Here is a 27,872-nt window from a genome sequence, read left to right as displayed (position 1 = left end):
GTTTGACACTAGCACCGCCCTTAACGCCAGCCAAAAATAGAGTTCTTTGAGTTATTTGGGACAAGGTAAACATAAGTATTTCATCAGATGAATAATTTTTATAATTTACTGTTTTAATCTGTTTATCTCAGAGCCTATTTACCATCTAAATGTATCTTCATTGCTCTGATTCACTCAGGTAATTATATCATATGTACTTGTACTTTCTTTAGTTAACTTAATTAAGGTGGGTAACTGATTATGTTTGAAGCCTCGTCTGACCTGTCTCCTGGTCTTGAGCGACTCTATCTGCTCGACAAACTTAGCCGACATCTCTTTGATGTCCTCGTTGTAGTTCATGTCCTTCAGACAGAGCTGATACTCATTCTCCATCTTCAGCTCCTCCACACGCATCTTCAGCTCCAGCAAAACCTGGTTCTGTTATGGAGGAAAGGGGGGATGGGGAGGGAGAGAAAGAGAGACGGTAGAGAGAGAGAGAAGAAGAGGAGAGTATCTTAAGTGAAGAGAGTGGGAGAAGAGAGAAAGGGAGGCATAAGGAGAGGAAAGAGGAAAGGACAGGGAGAATGTGAATAATCAGGTTTCAGGATGAGCAACTGCATGGCCCTTGCAAACCTACCACAGGAGGCTACTGAGGGGAGAACGGCTCATAATGATGGCTGGAAACGGTGCAAATGGAATGGCAGCAAACACCTGGAAACCATGGAAACCATGTGTTTGATACCGTTCCACTGATTCCGCTCCAGTCATTACCATGAGCCCATCCTCTCCAATTAAGGTGCACCAACCTCCTGTGCAACCTACAATAAGGTAACCACCCCCACCCCATGTATCAAGTCAGTGTAATGCTACAACAGTTCCCATGGGTGTCCTACAGATGTAGGATCTTCATTTGATCACGGTGTTGAAGGAAAACTTAACTGCAACGAAGGACATTTTTTATTTGAGGTTTAAAAGGGTTCTGAAATTAGTCATTTCCACTTTGAAATTTCAGACTTGATTTTCCCCTATGAAAAATGTATCAACCCCTACCTACAAAAATGTACATTTATTATATCCACAAAATAACTCACATTTCCTGTAAATTATTTTCCTGCTATAGCCAACTAGCTCAAATGAAGATCCTACATCTCGGTACCTTGTCCTCCAGGTCTGACTTGGTGATGAGGATCTCCTCAGCGTAGGTGATGTCCTTGTCTCTCTTCAGGCCGCGGCCCTCCTTGTCTATGATCTTCCAGATGAGCAGGCAGCAGTCCTCAGACACCGTCAGCAGGTACTGGTCATCAAATGTGATCACCATCTGAACACAGAAAGGACACAGTTTACGCACCTCTGTTCAGGATACATTCACTCAAATCAATGGCCTTTGCACTGATTTGTGTGTGGTCCATTACACTGCAATGGCTCAAACTTTGCTGCGTTGTATTGCGTTGCAATGCATAGTATCTTCCTGCTTTGTGGAGGCATTGCATTGTCGTACTTTGGTGACAGGTGAAGAGTGGGCCTGATACTCGAACCAGTCCTTCTGGATAGACAGGGGGTACTTGATGGCCCTGATGGTCCCGATTGAGGTCTCGGTGAAGAGTGGGCCTGATACTCGAACCAGTCCTTCTGGATAGACAGGGGGTACTTGATGGCCCTGATGGTCCCGATTGAGGTCCCGGTGAAGAGTGGGCCTGATACTCGATCCAGTCCTTCTGGATAGACAGGGGGTACTTGATGGCCCTGATGGTCCCGATTGAGGTCCCGGTGAAGAGTGGGCCTGATACTCGAACCAGTCCTTCTGGATAGACAGGGGGTACTTGATGGCCCTGATGGTCCCGATTGAGGTCCCGGTGAAGAGTGGGCCTGATACTCTAACCAGTCCTTCTGGATAGACAGGGGGTACTTGATGGCCCTGATGGTCCCGATTGAGGTCTCGGTGAAGAGTGGGCCTGATACTCGAACCAGTCCTTCTGGATAGACAGGGGGTACTTGATGGCCCTGATGGTCCCGATTGAGGTCCCGGTGAAGAGTGGGCCTGATACTTGATCCAGTCCTTCTGGATAGACAGGGGGTACTTGATGGCCCTGATGGTCCCGATTGAGGTCCCGGTGAAGAGTGGGCCTGATACTCGAACCAGTCCTTCTGGATAGACAGGGGGTACTTGATGGCCCTGATGGTCCCGATTGAGGTCCCGGTGAAGAGTGGGCCTGATACTCTAACCAGTCCTTCTGGATAGACAGGGGGTACTTGATGGCCCTGATGGTCCCGATTGAGGTCCCGGTGAAGAGTGGGCCTGATACTCTAACCAGTCCTTCTGGATAGACAGGGGGTACTTGATGGCCCTGATGGTCCCGATTGAGGTCCCGGTGAAGAGTGGGCCTGATACTCGAACCAGTCCTTCTGGATAGACAGGGGGTACTTGATGGTCCCGATTGAGGTCCCGGTGAAGAGTGGGTCTGATACTCTAACCAGTCCTTCTGGATAGACAGGGGGTACTTGATGGCCCTGATGGTCCCGATTGAGGTCCCGGTGAAGAGTGGGCCCGATACTCTAACCAGTCCTTCTGGATAGACAGGGGGTACTTGATGGCCCTGATGGTCCCGATTGAGGTCCCGGTGAAGAGTGGGCCTGATACTCGAACCAGTCCTTCTGGATAGACAGGGGGTACTTGATGGTCCCGATTGAGGTCCCGGTGAAGAGTGGGCCTGATACTCGAACCAGTCCTTCTGGATAGACAGGGGGTACTTGATGGCCCTGATGGTCCCGATTGAGGTCCCGGTGAAGAGTGGGCCTGATACTCGATCCAGTCCTTCTGGATAGACAGGGGGTACTTGATGGCCCTGATGGTCCCGATTGAGGTCCCGGTGAAGAGTGGGCCTGATACTCTAACCAGTCCTTCTGGATAGACAGGGGGTACTTGATGGCCCTGATGGTCCCGATTGAGGTCCCGGTGAAGAGTGGGCCTGATACTCGAACCAGTCCTTCTGGATAGACAGGGGGTACTTGATGGCCCTGATGGTCCCGATTGAGGTCCCGGTGAAGAGTGGGCCTGATACTCGAACCAGTCCTTCTGGATAGACAGGGGGTACTTGATGGCCCTGATGGTCCCGATTGAGGTCCCGGTGAAGAGTGGGCCTGATACTCTAACCAGTCCTTCTGGATAGACAGGGGGTACTTGATGGCCCTGATGGTCCCGATTGAGGTCCCGGTGAAGAGTGGGCCTGATACTCGAACCAGTCCTTCTGGATAGACAGGGGGTACTTGATGGCCCTGATGGTCCCGATTGAGGTCCCGGTGAAGAGTGGGCCTGATACTCGATCCAGTCCTTCTGGATAGACAGGGGTACTTGATGGCCCTGATGGTCCCGATTGAGGTCCCGGTGAAGAGTGGGCCTGATACTCGATCCAGTCCTTCTGGATAGACAGGGGGTACTTGATGGCCCTGATGGTCCCGATTGAGGTCCCGGTGAAGAGTGTGCGTCCGGACCGGGACATGGTGATGGTGGTGTATGCCACGCAGGATCTGACAAAGAGAGCGGGGGGGGGGATTGATGTGAATAGAAAGGCTATTATCAAGGGATGGCAAGAAACAATTACAGCAGAGGTAAAGTGCTGTTGTCATTCATGCAGAACATTAAAGCTAATGTGCCAGCCTCAATCAGGGGCTCATTTATTGAAGTGGATATTACAGATCTTAATTTGATCACACTTTTCTTACTGAGAATTGTCCAGTGAATTTTCCAGAAATTGCAGATAAGCTTTGTGATTTACATAAATGTACTGAAAATCCAAACTAACACACAGTTATATTCACAGTATTCCACTTTTCATGTAGCCTCATGTTGACCAGCCTAACCACCGACCAAGCAACATTATGGACTAAACGTTCAAATCCTGTTGCTGCAGGATTATTTTGCTGAGACAATACTGGTCAAATGAAGATCCTACATATGTGTGTCAGTGAAAGTTTTGTTTATTTCACTACCATTTGGATTGCAAATAGCTGGGTGGCATCCAACAAACCACTGATCTATTCAGGAAGACAGGCTAAAATATATGATTGATAGAGTTTCTTTCAAAGTTCCAGCATCTGACAATAACTCAAGGGGCCTTTATCGTCTCTCCTGACTGGTTTCACAGACTGTCAGAAAGATGACCGTCACTCAGGATGAGGAGAACGAACAGCAGAGTGTGAATTTAATGGGCTCTCTTCTCTGCTCTGGTCATTATGACAGAGATGGGGAAACTCTATTTACACTGAACATAAATATAAACGTAACATGTAAAGTGTTGGTCCCATGTTTCATGAGCTGAAATAAAACATCCCAGAAATTTTCCAGATGCACAAAAAGCTTATTTCTCTCAAATTTTGTGCACAAATTTGTTTCCATCCCTGTTAGTGAGAATTTCTCCTTTGCCAAGATAATACATCCACCTACCAGGTGTGGCATATCAAGAAGCTGATGAAACAGCATGAGCATTACAGAGCTGCACCTTGAGCTGGGGACAATAAAAGGCCACTCTAAAATGTGCAGTTTTGTCACACAACACAATGCCACAGATGTCTCAAGTTTTGAAGGAGCGTTCAATTGACTGCAGGAATGTCCACCAGAGCTGTTGCCAGATAATTGTATGTTCATTTATCTACCCTAAGCCTCCTCCAACATGGTGTTACAACATTTGGCAGTACATCCAACCGGCCTCATAGCCATAGACCACGTGTAACCACGCCAGCCCAGGACCTCCACATCTGGCGGGATCGTCTGAGATCAGCCACCTGGACAGCTGATGAAACTGTGGGTTTGCACAACTGAAGAATTTCTGCACAAACTGTCAGAAACCTTCTCAGGGAAGCTTATCTGCATGCTCCTCATGACGTCCTCCTCACCAGGGTCTTGACCTGACTACAATTTGACATTGTAACAGACTTCAGTGGGCAAATGCTCACCTTCTATGGCCACTGGCACGCTGGAAAAGTGTGCTCTTCATGGATTAATCCAGTTTTCAACTATACCGGGCAGATGGGCGAGCGGTTTGCTGATGTTAACATTGTGAACAGAGTGCCCCATGGTGGTGGTGGGGTTCTGGTATGGGCAGGCATAAGCTACAGACAATGAACACAATTGCATTTTATCTATGGCAATTTGAATGCACAGAGATATCGTGACGAGATCCTGAGGCCCATTGTCATGCCATTCATCCACCACCATCACCTCATGTTTCTGCAGGATAATGCACGGCCAGATGTCACAAGGATCTGCACACAATTTCTGGAAGCTGAAAATGTCCCAGTTCTTCTATGGCCTGCATGTACTCACCAGACATGTCACCCATTGAACATGTTTGGGATGCTCTTGATCGACGTGTACGACAGCGTGTTCCAGTTCCCGCCAATATCCAGCAACTTCGCACAGCCATTGAGGAGAAGTGGGACAACATTCTACAGTTCACTATCAACAGCCTGATCAATCAACAGCCTGATCAACTCCATGCGAAGGAGATGTGACGACCATTTGCCTGATGCAGTGCGACACACCAGATACTGACTGGTTTTCTGATCCACGCACCTACCTTATTTCTAAAGGTATCTATCACCAACAGATGCATTATCTGTATTCCCAGTCATGTGAAATCCATAGATTAGGGCCTAATGAATTTATTGTAATTGACTGATTTCCTTACATGACCTGCAATTTAGTCAAATCTTTGATATTGTTGCATGTTGCATTCTTATTTTTGTTCAGTGTACTTTCCCTTCCAGAACTTCCTATAACACAGCTGGAAACTGACACCAGCAAAAAATATGAAATGAAGATTTTTTAAATAAAATATTCCCTCAAAACCATCAGCACCACTTTCAAGGAAAACTTATTCCTAGTGAGAATAAGGAAAGCTGGCTAATAAGATCTAACTGCTCCCCTCAATTATTAAAACTATATTATCACTATCAGGAAGAAAGTCCTCATAAAAGTTTATACCAACATTTAACTGACTATATTTCAAAACTAATACACAGTTGTCAGAGCATGTAACATTTCAAACAAATGTTAATATTTTTCTTCTTTTTGTATATCAGCAATTGACCAAAAAGACCAAGCAAAAACAGAAGAACATTGGCCAGAAACATCTTTCTAAAAGGAAGAGACATTTCATATGCTACTGTTTTCAGGTCTCACTTGACAGTCCTGGATCTCTTTCAGGGTACAGTCGGTCCTCACGGTGAAGATAGTCTTGGTGTCGGGGGAGACGGTGACACCGGTGTAGCTGCAGGAACTTGAGGACGCTCTCCGACTCCCGCTTGCTGGTCAGGGTGTTCCACTCGTACACAGCCCCCTCCATCCCGCGCGACACCAGCCTGCTGTCGTCACCACTCCAGACTATGGAGTGCACCTGAAGATGGAGACACATAACATAGGACTCTAACATACAACCCCCGCAGTCACCTCTGCCACCTTGAGTTTTTCGAGATAGGTAAATGAACAACAGAATTAACAAGGAAAAAGCTATAACTATGGCCAAAGTTTTTCCTGGCCAGCTCACATGGCCTAGAACTGTTGGCATGAGGCGTGGCTTACTGGAAGTGTTGGCCTGAGGCGAGGCTTACTGGAAGTGGTGGCCTGAGGCGTGGCTTACTGGAAGTGTTGGCCTGAGGCGAGGCTTACTGGAAGTGGTGGCCTGAGGCGAGGCTTACTGGAAGTGTTGGCCTGAGGCGAGGCTTACTGGAAGTGTTGGCCTGAGGCGTGGCTTACTGGAAGTGGTGGCCTGAGGCGAGGCTTACTGGAAGTGTTGGCCTGAGGCGAGGCTTACTGGAAGTGGTGGCCTGAGGCGAGGCTTACTGGAAGTGGTGGCCTGAGGCGAGGCTTACTGGAAGTGTTGGCCTGAGGCGAGGCTTACTGGAAGTGGTGGCCTGAGGCGAGGCTTACTGGAAGTGGTGGCCTGAGGCGAGGCTTACTGGAAGTGTTGGCCTGAGGCGAGGCTTACTGGAAGTGGTGGCCTGAGGCGAGGCTTACTGGAAGTGGTGGCCTGAGGCGAGGCTTACTGGAACTGTTGGCCTGAGGCGAGGCTTACTGGAAGTGGTGGCCTGAGGCGAGGCTTACTGGAAGTGTTGGCCTGAGGCGAGGCTTACTGGAAGTGTTGGCCTGAGGCGAGGCTTACTGGAAGTGTTGGCCTGAGGCGAGGCTTACTGGAAGTGGTGGCCTGAGGCGATTATACAGCTCCAGGGTGCTGATGGGAAGGGAGAGAGAGATGGGCCTGATAAAAGGCTAAAGGGGAAGGGAGACAGATCTGATAAAAGGCTAAAGGGGAAGGGAGATGGAGATGGACCTGATAAATGGCTAAAGGGGAAGGGAGAGAGAGATGGACCTGATAAAAGGCTAAAGGGAGAGAGAGATGGACCTGATAAAAGGCTAAAGGGGAAGGGAGAGGGAGATGGACCTGATAAAAGGCTAAAGGGGAAGGGAGATGGAGATGGACCTGATAAAAGGCTAAAGGGGAAGGGAGATGGAGATGGACCTGATAAAAGGCTAAAGGGGAAGGGAGAGAGAAATGGACCTGATAAAAGGCTAAAGGGGAAGGGAGAGGGAGATGGACCTGATAAAAGGCTAAAGGGGAAAGGAGAGGGAGATGGACCTGATAAAAGGCTAAAGGGGAAGGGAGAGGGAGATGGACCTGATAAAAAGCTAAAGGGGAAGGGAGAGAGAGATGGACCTGATAAAAGGCTAAAGGGGAAGGGAAAGAGAGATGGACCTGATAAAAGGCTAAAGGGGAAGGGAGAGGGAGATGGACCTGATGAAATGCTAAAGGGGAAGGGAGAGAGAGATGGACCTGATAAAAGGCTAAAGGGGAAGGGAAAGAGAGATGGACCTGATAAAAGGCTAAAGGGGAAGGGAGAGGGAGATGGACCTGATGAAATGCTAAAGGGGAAGGGAGAGAGAGATGGACCTGATAAAAGGCTAAAGGGAGAGGGAGATGGACCTGATAAAAGGCTAAAGGGGAAGGGAAAGAGAGATGGACCTGATAAAAGGCTAAAGGGGAAGGGAGATGGAGATGGACCTGATAAAAGGATAAAGGGGAAAGGAGAGGGAGATGGACCTGATAAAAGGCTAAAGGGGAAGGGAGAGAGAGATGGACCTGATAAAAGGCTAAAGGGGAAGGGAGAGAGAGATGGACCTGATAAAAGGCTAAAGGGGAAGGGAGAGAGATGGACCTGATAAAAGGCTAAAGGGGAAGGGAAAGAGAGATGGACCTGATAAAAGGCTAAAGGGGAAGGGAGAGGGAGATGGACCTGATGAAAGGCTAAAGGGGAAGGGAAAGAGAGATGGACCTGATAAAAGGCTAAAGGGGAAGGGAGAGGGAGATGGACCTGATGAAATGCTAAAGGGGAAGGGAGAGAGAGATGGACCTGATAAAAGGCTAAAGGGGAAGGGAGAGGGAGATGGACCTGATAAAAGGCTAAAGGGGAAGGGAGAGGGAGATGGACCTGATAAAAGGCTAAAGGGGAAGGGAGAGGGAGATGGACCTGATAAAATGCTAAAGGGGAAGGGAGACAGATCTGATAAAAGGCTTGGGGGGAAGGGAAAGGGAGATGGACCTGATAAATGGCTAAAGGGGAAGGGAGAGGGAGAGGGACCTGATAAAAGGCTAAAGGGGAAGGTATAGAGAGATGGACCTGATAAAATGCTAAAGGGGAAGGGAGAGGGAGATGGACCTGATAAAAGGCTAAAGGGGAAGGGAGAGGGAGATGGACCTGATAAAAGGCTAAAGGGGAAGGGAGAGAGAGATGGACCTGATAAAATGCTAAAGGGGAAGGGAGAGGGAGACAGATCTGATAAAAGGCTTGGGGGGAAGGGAAAGGGAGATGGACCTGATAAATGGCTAAAGGGGAAGGGAGAGGGAGAGGGACCTGATAAAAGGCTAAAGGGGAAGGGAGAGGGAGATGGACCTGATAAAAGGCTAAAGGGGAAGGTAGAGAGAGATGGACCTGATAAAATGCTAAAGGGGAAGGGAGAGGGAGATGGACCTGATAAAAGGCTAAAGGGGAAGGGAGAGGGAGATGGACCTGATAAAAGGCTAAAGGGGAAGGGAGAAAGAGATGGACCTGATAAAAGGCTAGGGGGAAGGGAGAGGGAGATGGACCTGATAAATGGCTAAAGGGGAAGGGAGAGGGAGATGGACCTGATAAATGGCTAAAGGGGAAGGGAGAGAGAGATGGACCTGATAAAATGCTAAAGGGGAAGGAAGAGGGAGATGGACCTGATAAAAGGCTAAAGGGGAAGGGAGAGAGAGATGGACCTGATAAAATGCTAAAGGGGAAGGGAGAGGGAGACAGATCTGATAAAAGGCTTGGGGGGAAGGGAAAGGGAGATGGACCTGATAAATGGCTAAAGGGGAAGGGAGAGGGAGAGGGACCTGATAAAAGGCTAAAGGGGAAGGGAGAGGGAGATGGACCTGATAAAAGGCTAAAGGGGAAGGTAGAGAGAGATGGACCTGATAAAATGCTAAAGGGGAAGGGAGAGGGAGATGGACCTGATAAAAGGCTAAAGGGGAAGGGAGAGGGAGATGGACCTGATAAAAGGCTAAAGGGGAAGGGAGAAAGAGATGGACCTGATAAAAGGCTAAAGGGGAAGGGAGAGGGAGATGGACCTGATAAATGGCTAAAGGGGAAGGGGAGAGAGATGGACCTGATAAAATGCTAAAGGGGAAGGGAGAGAGAGATGGACCTGATAAAAGGCTAAAGGGGAAGGGAGAGGGAGATGGACCTGATAAAAGGCTAAAGGGGAAGGGAGAGGGAGATGGATCTGATAAAAGGCTAGGGGGAAGGGAGAGGGAGATGGACCTGATAAATGGCTAAAGGGGAAGGGAGAGGGAGATGGACCTGATAAATGGCTAAAGGGGAAGGGAGAGAGAGATGGACCTGATAAAATGCTAAAGGGGAAGGGAGAGAGAGATGGACCTGATAAAAGGCTAAAGGGGAAGGGAGAGGGAGATGGACCTGATAAAATGCTAAAGGGGAAGGGAGAGGGAGATGGACCTGATAAAAGGCTAAAGGGGAAGGGAGAGGGAGATGGATCTGATAAAAGGCTAAAGGGGAAGGGAGAGGGAGATGGACCTGATAAAATGCTAAAGGGGAAGGGAGAGGGAGATGAACCTGATAAAAGGCTAAAGGGGAAGGGGAGAGAGATGGACCTGATAAAAGGCTAAAGGGGAAGGGAGAGGGAGATGGACCTGATAAAAGGCTAAAGGGGAAGGAGAGAGAGATGGACCTGATAAAAGGCTAAAGGGGAAGGGAGAGAGAGATGGACCTGATAAAAGGCTAAAGGGGAAGGGAGAGGGAGATGGACCTGATAAAATGCTAAAGGGGAAGGGAGAGAGAGATGGACCTGATAAAATGCTAAAGGGGAAGGGAGAGGGAGATGAACCTGATAAAAGGCTAAAGGGGAAGGGAGAGAGAGATGGACCTGATAAAAGGCTAGGGGGAAGGGAGAGGGAGATGGACCTGATAAAAGGCTAAAGGGGAAGGGAGAGAGAGATGGACCTGATAAAAGGCTAAAGGGGAAGGAGAGAGAGATGGACCTGATAAAATGCTAAAGGGGAAGGGAGAGGGAGATGGACCTGATAAAAGGCTAAAGGGGAAGGGAGAGGGAGATGGACCTGATAAAAGGCTAAAGGGGAAGGGAGAGGGAGATGGACCTGATAAAAGGCTAAAGGGGAAGGGAGAGGGAGATGGACCTGATAAAAGGCTAAAGGGGAAGGGAGAGGGAGATGGACCTGATAAAAGGCTAAAGGGGAAGGGAGAAGGAGAGGGAGGCAGATTTGATAAAAGGCTAAAGGGGAAGGGAGACAGATCTGATAAAAGGCTAAAGGGGAAGGGAGAGAGAGATGGACCTGATAAAAGGCTAAAGGGGAAGGGAGAGAGAGATGGACCTGATAAATGGCTAAAGGGGAAGGGAGAGAGAGATGGACCTGATAAAATGCTAAAGGGGAAGGGAGAGGGAGATGGACCTGATAAAAGGCTAAAGGGGAAGGGAGAGGGAGATGGACCTGATAAAAGGCTAAAGGGGAAGGGAGAAGGAGAGGGAGGCAGATCTGATAAAAGGCTAAAGGGGAAGGGAGAGGGAGACAGAACTGATAAAAGGCTAAAGGGGAAGGGAGAGGGAGATGGACCTGATAAAAGGCTAAAGGGGAAGGGAGAGGGACCTGATAAAAGGCTAAAGGGGAAGGGAGAGGGAGAGGGAGGGGGAGACAGATCTGATAAAAGGCTAAAGGGGAAGGTAGAGAGAAATGGACCTGATAAAAGGCTAAAGGGGAAGGGAGAGAGAGATGGACCTGATAAAAGGCTAGGGGAAGGGAGAGGGAGATGAACCTGATAAATGGCTAAAGGGGAAGGGAGAGGGAGACAGATCTGGTAAAAGGCTAAAGGGGAAGGGAGAGGGAGAGGGAGGGGGAGGGGGAGACAGATCTGATAAAAGGCTAAAGGGGAAGGGAGAGGGAGATGGACCTGATAAAAGGCTAAAGGGGAAGGGAGAGGGAGACAGATCTGGTAAAAGGCTAAAGGGGAAGGGAGAGGGAGAGGGAGGGGGAGGGGGAGACAGATCTGATAAAAGGCTAAAGGGGAAGGGAGAGGGAGATGGACCTGATAAAAGGCTAAAGGGGAAGGGAGAGGGAGATGGACCTGATAAAAGGCTAAAGGGGAAGGGAGAGGGAGACAGATCTGGTAAAAGGCTAAAGGGGAAGGGAGAGGGAGATGGACCTGATAAAAGGCTAAAGGGGAAGGGAGAGGGAGATGGACCTGATAAAAGGCTAGGGGGAAGGGAGAGGGAGATGGACCTGATAAAAGGCTAAAGGGGAAGGGAGAGGGAGATGGACCTGATAAAAGGCTAAAGGGGAAGGGAGAGGGAGATGGACCTGATAAAAGGCTAAAGGGGAAGGGAGAGGGAGATGGACCTGATAAAAGGCTAAAGGGGAAGGGAGAGGGAGATGGACCTGATAAAAGGCTAAAGGGGAAGGGAGAAGGAGAGGGAGGCAGATTTGATAAAAGGCTAAAGGGGAAGGGAGACAGATCTGATAAAAGGCTAAAGGGGAAGGGAGAGAGAGATGGACCTGATAAAAGGCTAAAGGGGAAGGGAGAGGGAGATGGACCTGATAAAAGGCTAAAGGGGAAGGGAGAAGGAGAGGGAGGCAGATCTGATAAAAGGCTAAAGGGGAAGGGAGACAGATCTGATAAAAGGCTAAAGGGGAAGGGAGAGAGAGATGGACCTGATAAAAGGCTAAAGGGGAAGGGAGAGGGAGATGGACCTGATAAAAGGCTAAAGGGGAAGGGAGAGGGAGATGGACCTGATAAAAGGCTAAAGGGGAAGGGAGAAGGAGAGGGAGGCAGATCTGATAAAAGGCTAAAGGGGAAGGGAGAGGGAGACAGAACTGATAAAAGGCTAAAGGGGAAGGGAGAGGGAGATGGATCTAATAAAAGGCTAAAGGGGAAGGGAGAGAGAGATGGACCTGATAAAAGGCTAAAGGGGAAGGGAGAGAGAGATGGACCTGATAAAATGCTAAAGGGGAAGGGAGAGGGAGATGGACCTGATAAAAGGCTAAAGGGGAAGGGAGAGGGAGATGGACCTGATAAAAGGCTAAAGGGGAAGGGAGAGGGAGATGGACCTGATAAAAGGCTAAAGGGGAAGGGAGAGGGAGATGGACCTGATAAAAGGCTAAAGGGGAAAGGAGAGGGAGATGGACCTGATAAAAGGCTAAAGGGGAAGGGAGAGGGAGATGGACCTGATAAAAGGCTAAAGGGGAAGGGAGAGGGAGATGGACCTGATAAAAGGCTAAAGGGGAAGGGAGAGGGAGATGGACCTGATAAAAGGCTAAAGGGGAAGGGAGAGGGAGATGGACCTGATAAAAGGCTAAAGGGGAAGGGAGAGGGAGATGGACCTGATAAAAGGCTAAAGGGGAAGGGAGAAGGAGAGGGAGGCAGATTTGATAAAAGGCTAAAGGGGAAGGGAGACAGATCTGATAAAAGGCTAAAGGGGAAGGGAGAGAGAGAGATGGACCTGATAAAAGGCTAAAGGGGAAGGGAGAGAGAGATGGACCTGATAAATGGCTAAAGGGGAAGGGAGAGAGAGATGGACCTGATAAAATGCTAAAGGGGAAGGGAGAGGGAGATGGACCTGATAAAAGGCTAAAGGGGAAGGGAGAGGGAGATGGACCTGATAAAAGGCTAAAGGGGAAGGGAGAGGGAGATGGACCTGATAAAAGGCTAAAGGGGAAGGGAGAGGGAGACAGATCTGGTAAAAGGCTAAAGGGGAAGGGAGAGGGAGATGGACCTGATAAAAGGCTAAAGGGGAAGGGAGAGGGAGATGGACCTGATAAAAGGCTAGGGGGAAGGGAGAGGGAGATGGACCTGATAAAAGGCTAAAGGGGAAGGGAGAGGGAGATGGACCTGATAAAAGGCTAAAGGGGAAGGGAGAGGGAGATGGACCTGATAAAAGGCTAAAGGGGAAGGGAGAGGGAGATGGACCTGATAAAAGGCTAAAGGGGAAGGGAGAGGGAGATGGACCTGATAAAAGGCTAAAGGGGAAGGGAGAAGGAGAGGGAGGCAGATTTGATAAAAGGCTAAAGGGGAAGGGAGACAGATCTGATAAAAGGCTAAAGGGGAAGGGAGAGAGAGATGGACCTGATAAAAGGCTAAAGGGGAAGGGAGAGGGAGATGGACCTGATAAAAGGCTAAAGGGGAAGGGAGAAGGAGAGGGAGGCAGATCTGGTAAAAGGCTAAAGGGGAAGGGAGAGGGAGATGGACCTGATAAAAGGCTAAAGGGGAAGGGAGAGGGAGATGGACCTGATAAAAGGCTAGGGGGAAGGGAGAGGGAGATGGACGTGATAAAAGGCTAAAGGGGAAGGGAGAGGGAGATGGACCTGATAAAAGGCTAAAGGGGAAGGGAGAGGGAGATGGACCTGATAAAAGGCTAAAGGGGAAGGGAGAGGGAGATGGACCTGATAAAAGGATAAAGGGGAAGGGAGAGGGAGATGGACCTGATAAAAGGCTAAAGGGGAAGGGAGAAGGAGAGGGAGGCAGATTTGATAAAAGGCTAAAGGGGAAGGGAGACAGATCTGATAAAAGGCTAAAGGGGAAGGGAGAGAGATGGACCTGATAAAAGGCTAAAGGGGAAGGGAGAGGGAGATGGACCTGATAAAAGGCTAAAGGGGAAGGGAGAGGGAGATGGACCTGATAAAAGGCTAAAGGGGAAGGGAGAAGGAGAGGGAGGCAGATCTGATAAAAGGCTAAAGGGGAAGGGAGAGGGAGACAGAACTGATAAAAGGCTAAAGGGGAAGGGAGAGGGAGATGGATCTAATAAAAGGCTAAAGGGGAAGGGAGAGAGAGATGGACCTGATAAAAGGCTAAAGGGGAAGGGGAGAGAGATGGACCTGATAAAATGCTAAAGGGGAAGGGAGAGGGAGATGGACCTGATAAAAGGCTAAAGGGGAAGGGAGAGGGAGATGGACCTGATAAAAGGCTAAAGGGGAAGGGAGAGGGAGATGGACCTGATAAAAGGCTAAAGGGGAAGGGAGAGGGAGATGGACCTGATAAAAGGCTAAAGGGGAAAGGAGAGGGAGATGGACCTGATAAAAGGCTAAAGGGGAAGGGAGAGGGAGATGGACCTGATAAAAGGCTAAAGGGGAAGGGAGAGGGAGATGGACCTGATAAAAGGCTAAAGGGGAAGGGAGAGGGAGATGGACCTGATAAAAGGCTAAAGGGGAAGGGAGAGGGAGATGGACCTGATAAAAGGCTAAAGGGGAAGGGAGAGGGAGATGGACCTGATAAAAGGCTAAAGGGGAAGGGAGAAGGAGAGGGAGGCAGATTTGATAAAAGGCTAAAGGGGAAGGGAGACAGATCTGATAAAAGGCTAAAGGGGAAGGGAGAGAGAGATGGACCTGATAAAAGGCTAAAGGGGAAGGGAGAGAGAGATGGACCTGATAAATGGCTAAAGGGGAAGGGAGAGAGAGATGGACCTGATAAAATGCTAAAGGGGAAGGGAGAGGGAGATGGACCTGATAAAAGGCTAAAGGGGAAGGGAGAGGGAGATGGACCTGATAAAAGGCTAAAGGGGAAGGGAGAGGGAGATGGACCTGATAAAAGGCTAAAGGGGAAGGGAGAGGGAGATGGACCTGATAAAAGGCTAAAGGGGAAGGGAGAAGGAGAGGGAGGCAGATCTGATAAAAGGCTAAAGGGGAAGGGAGACAGATCTGATAAAAGGCTAAAGGGGAAGGAGAGAGAGATGGACCTGATAAAAGGCTAAAGGGGAAGGGAGAGGGAGATGGACCTGATAAAAGGCTAAAGGGGAAGGGAGAGGGAGATGGACCTGATAAAAGGCTAAAGGGGAAGGGAGAAGGAGAGGGAGGCAGATCTGATAAAAGGCTAAAGGGGAAGGGAGAGGGAGACAGAACTGATAAAAGGCTAAAGGGGAAGGGAGAGGGAGATGGATCTAATAAAAGGCTAAAGGGGAAGGGAGAGGGAGGGGGAGACAGATCTAATAAAATGCTAAAGGGGAAGGTAGAGAGAGAGGGACCTGATAAAAGCCTAAGGGGAAGGGAGAGGGAGATGGACCTGATAAAAGGCTAAAGGGGAAGGGAGAGGGACCTGATAAAAGGCTAAAGGGGAAGGGAGAGGGAGAGGGAGGGGGAGACAGATCTGATAAAAGGCTAAAGGGGAAGGTAGAGAGAAATGGACCTGATAAAAGGCTAAAGGGGAAGGGAGAGAGAGATGGACCTGATAAAAGGCTAGGGGGAAGGGAGAGGGAGATGAACCTGATAAATGGCTAAAGGGGAAGGGAGAGGGAGACAGATCTGGTAAAAGGCTAAAGGGGAAGGGAGAGGGAGAGGGAGGGGGAGGGGGAGAGAGATCTGATAAAAGGCTAAAGGGGAAGGGAGAGGGAGATGGACCTGATAAAAGGCTAAAGGGGAAGGGAGAGGGAGACAGATCTGGTAAAAGGCTAAAGGGGAAGGGAGAGGGAGAGGGAGGGGGAGGGGGAGACAGATCTGATAAAAGGCTAAAGGGGAAGGGAGAGGGAGATGGACCTGATAAAAGGCTAAAGGGGAAGGGAGAGGGAGACAGATCTGGTAAAAGGCTAAAGGGGAAGGGAGAGAGAGATGGACCTGATAAAAGGCTAGGGGGAAGGGAGAGGGAGATGGACCTGATAAATGGCTAAAGGGGAAGGGAGAGGGAGATGGACCTGATAAAAGGCTAAAGGGGAAGGGAGAGGGAGATGGACCTGATAAAAGGCTAAAGGGGAAGGGAGAGGGAGGCGGACCTGATAAAAGGCTAAAGGGGAAGGGAGACAGATCTGATAAAAGTCTAGGGGGAAGGGAGAGAGAGATGGACCTGATAAATGGCTAAAGGGGAAGGGAGAGAGAGATGGACCTGATAAAAGGCTAAAGGGGAAGGGAGAGGGAGATGGACCTGATAAATGGCTAAAGGGGAAGGGAGAGAGAGATGGACCTGATAAAAGGCTAAAGGGGAAGGGAGAGGGACATGGACCTGATAAATGGCTAAAGGGGAAGGGAGACAGATCTGATAAAAGGCTAAAGGGGAAGGGAGAGGGAGACAGATCTGATAAAAGGCTAGGGGGAAGGGAGAGGGAGATGGACCTGATAAATGGCTAAAGGGGAAGGGAGAGGGAGATGGATCTTATAAAAGGCTAAAGGGGAAGGGAGAGGGAGACAGATCTGATAAAAGGCTAGGGGGAAGGGAGAGGGAGATGGACCTGATAAAAGGCTAAAGGGGAAGGGAGAGGGAGATGGACCTGATAAAAGGCTAAAGGGGAAGGGAGAGGGAGATGGACCTGATAAAAGGCTAAAGGGGAAGGGAGAGGTAGATGGATCTTATAAAAGGCTAAAGGGGAAGGGAGACAGATCTGATAAAAGGCTAAAGGGGAAGGGAGAGGGAGACAGATCTGATAAAAGGCTAGGGGGAAGGGAGAGGGAGATGGACCTGATAAAAGGCTAAAGGGGAAGGGAGAGGGAGATGGACCTGATAAATGGCTAAAGGGGAAGGGAGAGGGAGACAGATCTGGTAAAAGGCTAAAGGGGAAGGGAGAGAGAGATGGACCTGATAAAATGCTAAAGGGGAAGGGAGAGAGAGATGGACCTTATAAAAGGCTAAAGGGGAAGGGAGAGGGAGATGGATCTTATAAAAGGCTAAAGGGGAAGGGAGAGAGAGATGGACCTTATAAAAGGCTAAAGGGGAAGGGAGAGGGAGATGGACCTGATAAAAGGCTAAAGGGGAAGGGAGAGGGACCTGATAAAATGCTAAAGGGGAAGGGAGAGAGAGATGGACCTGATAAAAGGCTAAAGGGGAAGGGAGAGAGAGATGGACCTTATAAAAGGCTAAAGGGGAAGGGAGAGGGAGATGGACCTTATAAAAGGCTAGGGGGAAGGGAGAGAGAGATGGACCTGATAAAAGGCTAAAGGGGAAGGGAGAGAGAGATGGACCTTATAAAAGGCTAAAGGGGAAGGGAGAGAGAGATGGACCTTATAAAAGGCTAAAGGGGAAGGGAGAGGGAGATGGATCTTATAAAAGGCTAAAGGGGAAGGGAGAGAGAGATGGACCTTATAAAAGGCTAAAGGGGAAGGGAGAGGGAGATGGATCTTATAAAAGGCTAAAGGGGAAGGGAGAGAGAGATGGACCTTATAAAAGGCTAAAGGGGAAGGGAGAGAGAGATGGACCTGATAAAAGGCTAGGGGGAAGGGAGAGAGAGATGGACCTTATAAAAGGCTAGGGGGAAGGGAGAGAGAGATGGACCTTATAAAAGGCTAAAGGGGAAGGGAGAGGGAGATGGACCTGATAAAAGGCTAAAGGGGAAGGGAGAGAGAGATGGACCTTATAAAAGGCTAAAGGGGAAGGGAGAGGGAGATGGACCTGATAAAAGGCTAAAGGGGAAGGGAGAGGGAGATGGACCTGATAAATGGCTAAAGGGGAAGGGAGAGGGAGATGGACCTGATAAAAGGCTAAAGGGGAAGGGAGAGGGAGACAGATCTGATAAAAGGCTAAAGGGGAAGGGAGAGGGAGATGGACCTGATAAAAGGCTAGGGGGAAGGGAGAGGGAGATGGACCTGATAAATGGCTAAAGGGGAAGGGAGAGGGAGATGGACCTGATAAAAGGCTAAAGGGGAAGGGAGAGGGATCTTATAAAAGGCTAAAAGGGAAGGGAGACAGATCTGATAAAAGGCTAAAGGGGAAGGGAGAGGGAGACAGATCTGATAAAAGGCTAAAGGGGAAGGGAGAGGGAGATGGACCTGATAAAAGGCTAAAGGGGAAGGGAGAGGGAGATGGACCTGATAAATGGCTAAAGGGGAAGGGAGACAGATCTGATAAAAGGCTAAAGGGGAAGGGAGAGGGAGATGGACCTGATAAAAGGCTAAAGGGGAAGGGAGACAGATCTGATAAAAGGCTAAAGGGGAAGGGAGAGGGAGATGGATCTTATAAAAGGCTAAAGGGGAAGGGAGACAGATCTGATAAAAGGCTAAAGGGGAAGGGAGATGGACCTGATAAAAGGCTAAAGGGGAAGGGAGATGGATCTTATAAAAGGCTAAAGGGGAAGGGAGACAGATCTGATAAAAGGCTAAAGGGGAAGGGAGAGGGAGACAGATCTGATAAAAGGCTAAAGGGGAAGGGAGAGGGAGACAGATCTGATAAAAGGCTAAAGGGGAAGGGAGAGGGAGATAGATCTGAATAAGGGCTGACAGTCTAAAAAAACACTAGAAGCCAGTCATGAAAGAAACGTCCTCAGATATAACTACCATTGAGAATAGAAAACAAGCTGAGATCTGAGACAATCCCCCAGATTTGACATCAAGTCCACATTTTCTTAAAGGGATAATGAGGCCAGTGAGACTAACTCTTACTTGGTATCGAAGTTCCAGGTGAGTATGGAATGGTCCAGGGAACAGGTAGCGATGAAGGGCTTACGGATACATATGGTCAGACCAGTGATAGACAAGGAGTGGAAGGAATAGGACAGGAACTCAAACTGCTCCCCCTTGCTCATCTCAACAGAGGACAGGGTGATAATGTAGAGCTGACCCCGGTCTGTACTGGTCACTACAGTCTCCTCTGACGGACTGATGACCAGAGAGACAATCTGCTGCTGCTCTGCCTGGCTGGGCTCGTGGCTGCACTGGTCTGGGGGGGATCTGGATGGGACCGTTTATTTCCAAAATGCTACGTCCATCAATTTTTTCCATTTGTGTTTCTTCATCAGAAATGCTTGGTTATGGGTAACTTAATGTGTGTGTAAAGTATTATTGTTCTCAGAATTTTAATTCCAAGATTTTAGATGTGTATGAATTTTGTTTTTGCTGAACACTATGTAGCCACTGTTTAGCTGGAATGGAATGTTCGTATCCTGTATATTTAACTGTGATATGTGGTGGTCTCACCTAGCTATCTTAAGATGAATGCTCTTACTGTAAGTCGCTCTGGATACGAGCATCTGCTAAAATGCCAAATATAATATAAATGTATTAATAAAAATTGTGGTTATTTGTTACATTTGACTGTGTAAAACCTAACAGTACTACGTATTTCTCTGAGAGTGAGACGAATATGTAGCATTTTGCAAAAAACATGATTATTTGTCTCTCTGAAGTGAAACCCTACACCATTATAGATTTAAACAAATACACGTCCGTCATTGAACAACCCCATGCCATGATTAGATAGTGAAAAAACACATCAATCTCTTTCATAATTTCTTTAAACAATAAAAGCAAATTTACCAACATTTCTGAAAATGGATATATAGTGTTTTGGAATAAAACTCTTAAAATAAAAAAACACACACACAAATAATGAGCTTAGTTCTATACAACATATTGCTGGAAAGAGTGATAGAAACGAAGCAAGGTGAAAGCTTTCTTACCCTTATCTCCCTGGTCTTCCTGTCGTTGTCCTTATCGTCGGTTCTCTCAAACAGACACACAGTCCCAGGACAGGCCGAGTAGGCAAAGCCTTTGGAGTACGCTGTGATGACTGTAACCCGAGGCAACTGAGGAAGGGACTCTTCATCAATTCCCTTTGCACTGTAAAAAGTATTTTTTTTAATTGAAAACTGTACAACATGGTCATTCTTACAATGTGTTGGTGACATCTGTTTGGAGTTCTTTCAACCCCAGCTTGTCTTTTTCTCCCTATGCCCACCTCTCTGGGTCCTGTGACATGGTGGTCTTGGTGGACACACACATATCCCATCGCAGGTCTCCAGACTCAAATACCATCAGCCTGCCTGCCTCTGTCCCGGCTATCACCCTGTCCTCAGACACCCAGGCATGGGACAACAAGTTATGGGTCTCCAGCTTCTGGAAGGTGGACTGCTTCAGAGCCCCCTCTGCATAGCGGAACAGCTTGAAGACCCCATTCCCACTCACACAGATCTGGGTGTTGTCATATGGGTTCAAACTGACCTGGAAACATATAGTTTAAGACAGTGCCATTGAAATATAGCTTGTGTAAGTAAATTAGTATGTGTCTGATCAGCTACAGAGTTGATACTACAACAGAGTAAGGAGCAAGGACCAGTAAGGTTATTTAATGCCTTTTAAATGGAAAAATAACACTGCTATTTTGAATGAACATGCTGATCATTCCACACCACCATTTCATTGCCAAGGACGCTTCCCTGGCCCCACTAACAAGCAGGGCTGGGAAAAGTACCCAATTGTCATACTTGAGTAAAAGTAAAGATACCTTAATAGAAAATGAAAAAGTGAAAGTCACCCTGTAAAATACTACTTGAGTAAAAGTCTAAAAGTATTTGGTTTTAAATATAATTAAAAATCAAATGTAAATGTAATTGCTAAAATATACTTAAGTATCAAAAGTAAAAGTATTAATGATTTCAAATTCCTTATATTAAGCAAACCAGACAGCACCATTTTCTTGTTGTTTTTTATTTTATTTACAGATAGCCAGGGGCACATTCCAACACTCAGACATCATTTACAAATAAAGCATGTGTGTCTAGTGAGTCCGCCAGATCAGAAGCAGTAGGTAAAACCAAGGATGTTCTCTTGATAAGCTGTGAATTTGATATTTTTCCTGTTCTGCTAAGCATTCAAAATGTAACGAGTACTTTTAGGTGTCAGGGAAAATGTATGGAGTAAAAAGTACATTATTTTCTTTAGGAATGTACTGAAGTAAAAAAAAAAATGTAAAAAATATAAATAGTAAAGTGAAGTACAGATACCCCAAAAAAACACTTCAGTAGTACTTTAAAGTATGTTTACTGAAGTACTTTACACCACTGCTAACAAGAGAGCAGTCCAACCTCACCTGGTTGACTGGGTTCGCGGATGTAGAGGATGTAGTCCGGCGCCCCTGATTTGCCGATGAAGTACTTGGAGTCCGTGGAGAACGCCATTGAGACAAACTCATGAACAGGGATGTCCCCTCCGCTCAGCACCTTCCTCTTCTGGCTCTGCTCGTGCTGCAGGTCATACACGGTGATGGTGGCCCTCTCGCCACGCTCCGACACGATAAATTGAACAGGTTGTTAACAGCTAATTAGGTTTTGAATACCAAGTTTATGTTTGTCGATTAAAAGATTTCAGAGTGCTGTAGTGTCAGAAACACTAAACATCTATAAAACACCCTGACCCTAGACATATTGTTGTAATCCTGAGAAGTGAGCGTGGCAAATACCTGGGATGAACCTCTGCCATTTCTGATCGATGTTGTAACCAACACAGTTGTTCCCAGATGGGAAGATGACAGTCTGCTCATCAAAGTAGCACCGGTTATTTGCCACGCCAGTCCGCAGACCAAAGCTGTAGTGACACTGGGCCACCACTCCAGACATCACACAGTCCTGTCACGTCAAAACTGCTGACTAAAATCTGCCAGTAAAAGGGAAAGAAGAAAAATAATTTCGGATTTGTGTCTTTATGTAGCAGGAAAAAGTCGAAAGGATACTAATTCAATTCTGTATGGCCATGTGAATCATTTTCACCTTAATCTGAAATTGCCTCCTGTCCCTTGAAGCTTACATCTACAACTCCTGATATTCAATACTTTTTATAGAGTTACTGGAACCGCAAAGGTCAATTTGGAAAATAAATTATCGTCTTATTTTACTAGGCTAGCTACTTATCTGTATTGAAAATACAAATTAATAAACAATTGTGTTTATTGCGCAAAACTCATTATTTCCTGAGATTGACATGCTATGTTTGCCGAATAATACGAATATATTGTTATCGTTAAATTCTATCACTATGGAGAAGCTTTCATACAATGCAAAATTAGATAATAAGTAACGAATATAACTAATTAAAGCATAAACCTATATCATTATAAACCGAATATATGTCGGAAATTCACACGAAGAAGGTTTTATTGTCCTCTGTTCATTTTTTCACGAGTTATACATAAGAGCTGTGACAGCTGCAAAAGAAAACTTCGGATAGGAACATTTGATTACTTCGGGGCGGGTGTTTCACCGGAAGATATTTTCGGTGTACCCTTTCATTTCATTCCTTTTCACGTGAACCGCTCCATGTGAGCACGGATTTTATGGTATTTGGTAAAAAAAAATCACTGTTTGTATCCGATCATTCTAGTTAACAATACCATGGATATTATTGAAGATGACGTGCAGTTAGGTGAGACGTCTGAGCAGGACAGCGAATTATCTGACGGAGAGGTAACCGGGTATTTTATAGCGTGCTAGCGAACATTAGCCAGTTTAGCTAGCTAGTTAACTAACAATGTATCCGTTATCATTGTGTAGGTGCTTTACAAGGCGTAACTGTGCTGTGTTTTTCGTTTTCATTAGCTTCAAGATGCATTCGCAAAGGGATTGTTAAAGCCTGGGTTGAACTTTACAACACAAGAACCGAAGAAGATTGTCAACAATGTGGTGAGTGTTGCGACCAGAAAGCCACCATTGTCTCTCATTCATGCTTTATTCGACTCATAAGTCACAAATTATTGGCTGTTCTAATATGATCCGTATTTGATTCATGGTTGTGGACAGGAGGGTTTGAAACAATGCCTCGCCGACTTTCGTAAGAACACACTACCCTGGATAGAGAGGCTGGACATGGTCAATCTCCCCGCTGATGACATCGTTGCCAAGTCCGAGGGCAGACTCGACAACAAGGCCAGCGAAGACATCAACCCAGATGACGACTTCCAGAGAGAGATGTTCTTGTGAGTGTCTAATGTCCATACAGGCTCATATCAGTGGACAGATCATTTGTTGTAATGTCATGATGCTGTCCTAGTCATAGCAATTGTAAAACATATCCTCTCTTTCATTGATCTCTTCCAGTTACCGTCAAGCCCAAGAAGCTGTTCTGGAAGCGATGCCCCGGCTACTGAAGCTGAAGATAGCCACCAAGAGACCTGAGGACTACTTTGCAGAGATGGCCAAGTCAGACCAGCAAATGCAGAAGGTAGGATGTCCTGATCTGGCCTTACTCCCAGAGAGATCTTGCCATCTGTCTTTATATGTATGTGACTGAATTGCATCAGGTCTGGATTAATCTCTCTGACCCAAACTGTTGTCCAGCTATTCCTTTAGCCAGTACTTCAAATCACATTTCATTTGTCACTTTTATTTGCTGAGTACAACAACCTTACACTGAAAGGCTTTGTGTGTGTGTGTGTGTGTGTGAACCTTTATTTAATTAGGCACGTCAGACGGCCTAGGAACTGCCTTGTTCAAGGGCAGAATGACAGATTTTTACCTTGTCAGCTCGGGGATTCGATCCAGCAACCTTTCGGTTGTTGCCCCAGGTAGCCGCTACCTGCTTACTTACAATGCAGTTCAAGAAATAGTTAAGAAAATATTTACTCAATTAACTGAAGTAAAACATGTAAACTAAACCAACAAAATAACAATAACCACGCTATATACAGGAGGTACAGGTTAGTCGAGGTAATTTGTACATGTAGGTAAAGTGACCATAGATAACAAACAGCGAGTGTTAAAACAAAGGGGGTGGTCAATGTTTTTACAGGCTTTTGGTAGATAAATGCATGAAAACAAATAAACATTGATTTGCAAAAGGTATCGGGATGAAAATAAATATCCTCTGTAAATCACATTGGCAATGTGTTGGAGGTTGGTTCAGACAGATTATGCAATTAGAAGACACCCTGTCTTGCACTTGTGCTCTCTAAGGAACTTGCAACATTGTATCATGGTAGTGGTGTTGTAATACTGGTGGATTCTTGGAACAGATAGATTTTAAAGTTGTGGCTAGATGGAGTACAGCTGCAGTACTTTAGCTAAGCATAACCCTTTCCCTAAACCTTAACCTAATTCTCCTAACCTACTACGTAAAGTCACTACTATTCCCGTAGTTGTACTTTGTAGCCACAACCGTAGAAGCAATCAGTCCCGAGAAACCATCAGTATCACCACAATGTTGGCAGACACAACTGTATGCACACGGGAGAAGTGTTTTGGTATTTAATGACGTTTTGCTAGATTACTCTTCATAAAATATAACTTTTTACCTAGTCCACCAAGGAGTATTCCACTGATCTAATGCCTGGTTGAGTAGTTAGCTTAAAAGTGCTAAAAACTGCAATGCTTGCTTGATAGCTAACTAGCTACTTTACCAAGGTTGGAGGCAAGACAAGTGGAAAAATAAATTGACTCCGCAGCAGAGGTTTTGGCAAGCTCGATGGATGGAGGGAGACATGCTTTGTGCAAGGCGCCAACGTACACTTGGTAGGCTATAATTTCTTGTATTATAATTGCAGAAATTTCCATGATGGTCACAATGAATTGGCAGTGGGCACTCCTAACAAGGCATTAGGAATTTAAAATAGTCCAAATTGTGTATGCATACGCACAGCAGTGTTGAAGAATATTGGACCGTTGGCTTTCATACTTTTCTATTTCTTAGAGCAGTTCAAGCGATTTGTCCCACTGTCAAGGCATTCAAATTAATAAAGGGTGCGTACCGGAGATGCATTTGGTGGGAATTGTAGGCAGGTGCACATTCGGGCTGTTCGTCCCTCGCGGATGTTTGTCGGAGCCGTGTAGCTAAGTATGTCACAATGGGGCGGCGGACTATCGACTCCTGGTGTCTGTGGACCATGATTGACACTTTACCCAACACGTGGCTGGCATCCAACTGAGATTCTATTTGATATGCACATTTGTCCAGCAATTTCAAATCTGGTTGACCGTCATGGAAACACTGGTGTGGTCATGAATAATGTGATCCTTTATCTTTTCCTACAGATCAGGAAGAAACTCATCACGAAGCAGATCATGATGGAGAAGTCGGAAAAGGCCAAGAAACTAAGAGAACAGAGGAAGTATGGCAAGAAGGTCAGTCTCCTTTCATCTTACATGACAGCAGTGGGGGTCTCACTGGAATTTTACTAATTTATTATGTCCTCTTGGTGAATGTGATCTTATGAAATTGGTGTTGTAGGTACAAGTAGAGGTTATTCAGAAGAGACAGAGGGAGAAGAAGGCCATGATGTCTGCAGTGAAGAGGTATCAAAAAGGTGGGTCCTCAGTTCTGCATGTTTTGTTTACCACCCAAGTCACCCATCTTGTTTGCACTATTTTGGTTGGTAAGTTGCTTTGGGTGACATCTGCTAAATGTGATTCATAACGGTAAACACCCTCCTCTCTTGCAGGCATGACTGACAAACTGGACTTCCTGGAAGGAGATCAGAAGACTGCTAAAGGAGGCGCTCCAGCTAAAGGAGGTGCAGGGAAAGGGGCCGGTGGCCAAACACCTGATAAAAAGGCCATGAACAAGAAAGGGTAAGATGCTGCACAGACATGGGAATGTTGTTCACAATGCTTCTTCAACTACCTACCTATATTCATTGTATTCAGTGCTTTTATATCAAATTATATATGTACTTGGATTAAAACTGAAGTCTCTTGACTTGACAGGCCCAATGCTAAGAGGAAGTATAAAGACCAGAGATTTGGCTTTGGCGGGAAGAAAAGTGGAACCAAGTGGAATACCAAGGACAGCCACAACGATGTGTCAGGGTTCCGAGCCAAGGTGGCTCATGGGAAAGGAGGAAAGGGAGGGAAAGGAGGCAAAGCAGGACCAGGCGGAAGGGGCCCCGCCAAAGGAGGGGCTGTAAGTCACTGACAGGAAACCATGAATGGGTCATACAATATCACATTTTGAATTAAAATATTGTGTTTATAGTGTTGGTACATTTTGTTTGTTTTTGAAAAAAGTTAGTTATTTTTTCATTTTGATCCTTTTTTTTTCTTCAATTCCTTCAGAAACGACTGGGCAAGAATGCACGCAAGAAGATGAAGGGTCGCTCCTAAAGAGGTGTGTGTGTGTTGTCTTTGGTCTTTGCCACACTGCATCCCAACCTCTGGAAGGAGGTAATATTAGAGAGAAGTCCTCTCTTTCTCTTCTTGATCACACACGCCACCCTTCATGGAGCCCTTGGGGCAGTGGACTGATGTGAAGGCCTTTTGTGTGATGATTTCCCAAGATGTCCTTCCTAGAGTATCACCAAGACTACAAGATGTCCTTCCTAGCGTATCACCAAGACTACAAGATGTGGACATGGCTGTATGCAAGCTTTAGAATGTCTCCATATGAAAACCAGACAGAGCGGTACCAAACATGCCAAATTCAAATGTTTTTTAAAATAGTTTAAACCTCTAACATGAATATGGACATCAACGGTACAATGCTGTTTTATTATCGGCAGTAAAATAAATCCATGTATCTTTTAAAGGAGATCTTTATACTTTGTTTTAAGGCGTCTACGTTTGTGAAACTATTTGCTGAAAGTGAAAACAATGATGAAGCCACTTCCACAAATGTATGTCATCTAGTTTGAGTAAATACTTGATAGGTTTTTGTAAAATGCCCACTTTGCAAGTCTGCTTATTGACCCTCTGATTCACTACTTTAGGGATGTGACATTTTCTAATATTGAACAGCTGTCGTGTTTGGCCTTTTCCATGTATCAATATTATTAATGTGTAGTGGGCCAATGTATTACTTTCTATAGATCTGGGTAAATGTTTCTTCTGCAAACGGGTTGCCGGTATGACAATAGTGGGTACATTTTGGGCAAGAATAACCACTTCTCCAGCCTGAGTGCCAGTCTGTGCTATTATACCAACTAATTTCATGCTGAGTTTTGCTTGACAATGACTGATGGAGATGGCAAGAGCACAAACAGGGACCAGGCTACACCTGCATCTGTTTAACTTGAATGAATGATTAGTATGCTGCTTCACGTTTCTCTTGTGTGGTGGTTGTTATAAACTGGGTGTTTCAAGCCTTGGATGCTGATTGACTGAAAGCCGTGGTATACGGTCTGATATACCATGGGTGTGACTATTTATTTTCACTCTTCTAATTATGTTGGTAACCAGTTTATAATAACATTAAGGCACCTTGGGGGTTTGTGGTACATGGTCAATATATCATGGCTACAGGTTGTATCCAGGCACCCTGAGTTGCACACAAGAACAGCCCTTAGCTGTGGTATATTGTCCATATACCACACCCCCCTGGGCCTTATTGCTTAATTACAGGAGGTCTGCCTGCAACCAGTTGCATTGTATTTCCTTTGGACAGTAAAGTATTATTCTTCGTAGCTGTTTCCACTCAAATTTTTATCCAGTAAAGAGACCAATGACCCAGGTTATCATAATGAAGTCTGGTAGGCTGTAGATCTAACCCAGGTTATCATAATGAGGTCTGGTAGGCTGTAGATCTAACCCAGGTTCTGTGTTTGTTCTTTGAGACGCCATGCTGCATCCATGTACTTGGTGATCTCAGAGTTCTGCCGCGACCAGTTCAGTCTTCTATCGCTGCGATCTGAAACAATCTCAGGGCAGGAAAAGCTATTTTAGAGGGCGGTGACAACAGGCTTAGGAC

General features: G+C 46.5%; 1 protein-coding gene and 1 pseudogene across 1 annotated transcript; one reads left to right on the top strand and one right to left on the bottom strand.

Moving 5' to 3' along the window:
* LOC135511506 (cilia- and flagella-associated protein 57-like) overlaps positions 1–21,823 on the bottom strand; it is a 40,593-nt pseudogene extending 18,770 nt beyond the window's left edge.
* A 645-nt stretch (positions 21,824–22,468) lies between these two features.
* LOC135513179 (probable rRNA-processing protein EBP2) lies at positions 22,469–27,588 on the top strand. Its single transcript, XM_064935968.1, has 9 exons — positions 22,469–22,666; positions 22,799–22,882; positions 23,000–23,175; positions 23,297–23,420; positions 25,226–25,315; positions 25,422–25,497; positions 25,633–25,762; positions 25,898–26,093; positions 26,246–27,588. Exons 1-9 carry the CDS (start codon positions 22,595–22,597, stop codon positions 26,291–26,293), a joined length of 996 nt encoding a protein of 331 aa, XP_064792040.1. The 5' UTR covers positions 22,469–22,594; the 3' UTR covers positions 26,294–27,588.
* The last annotated feature ends 284 nt before the right edge of the window (positions 27,589–27,872 follow it).

The sequence above is a fragment of the Oncorhynchus masou genome, chromosome 24 (assembly GCF_036934945.1).
Source record: "Oncorhynchus masou masou isolate Uvic2021 chromosome 24, UVic_Omas_1.1, whole genome shotgun sequence".
Classification (NCBI taxonomy): Eukaryota; Metazoa; Chordata; class Actinopteri; order Salmoniformes; family Salmonidae; genus Oncorhynchus; species Oncorhynchus masou.
The sequence above is the reverse complement of the archived record's forward strand: the minus strand, read 5'-3'. Positions and strand labels throughout refer to the sequence as shown.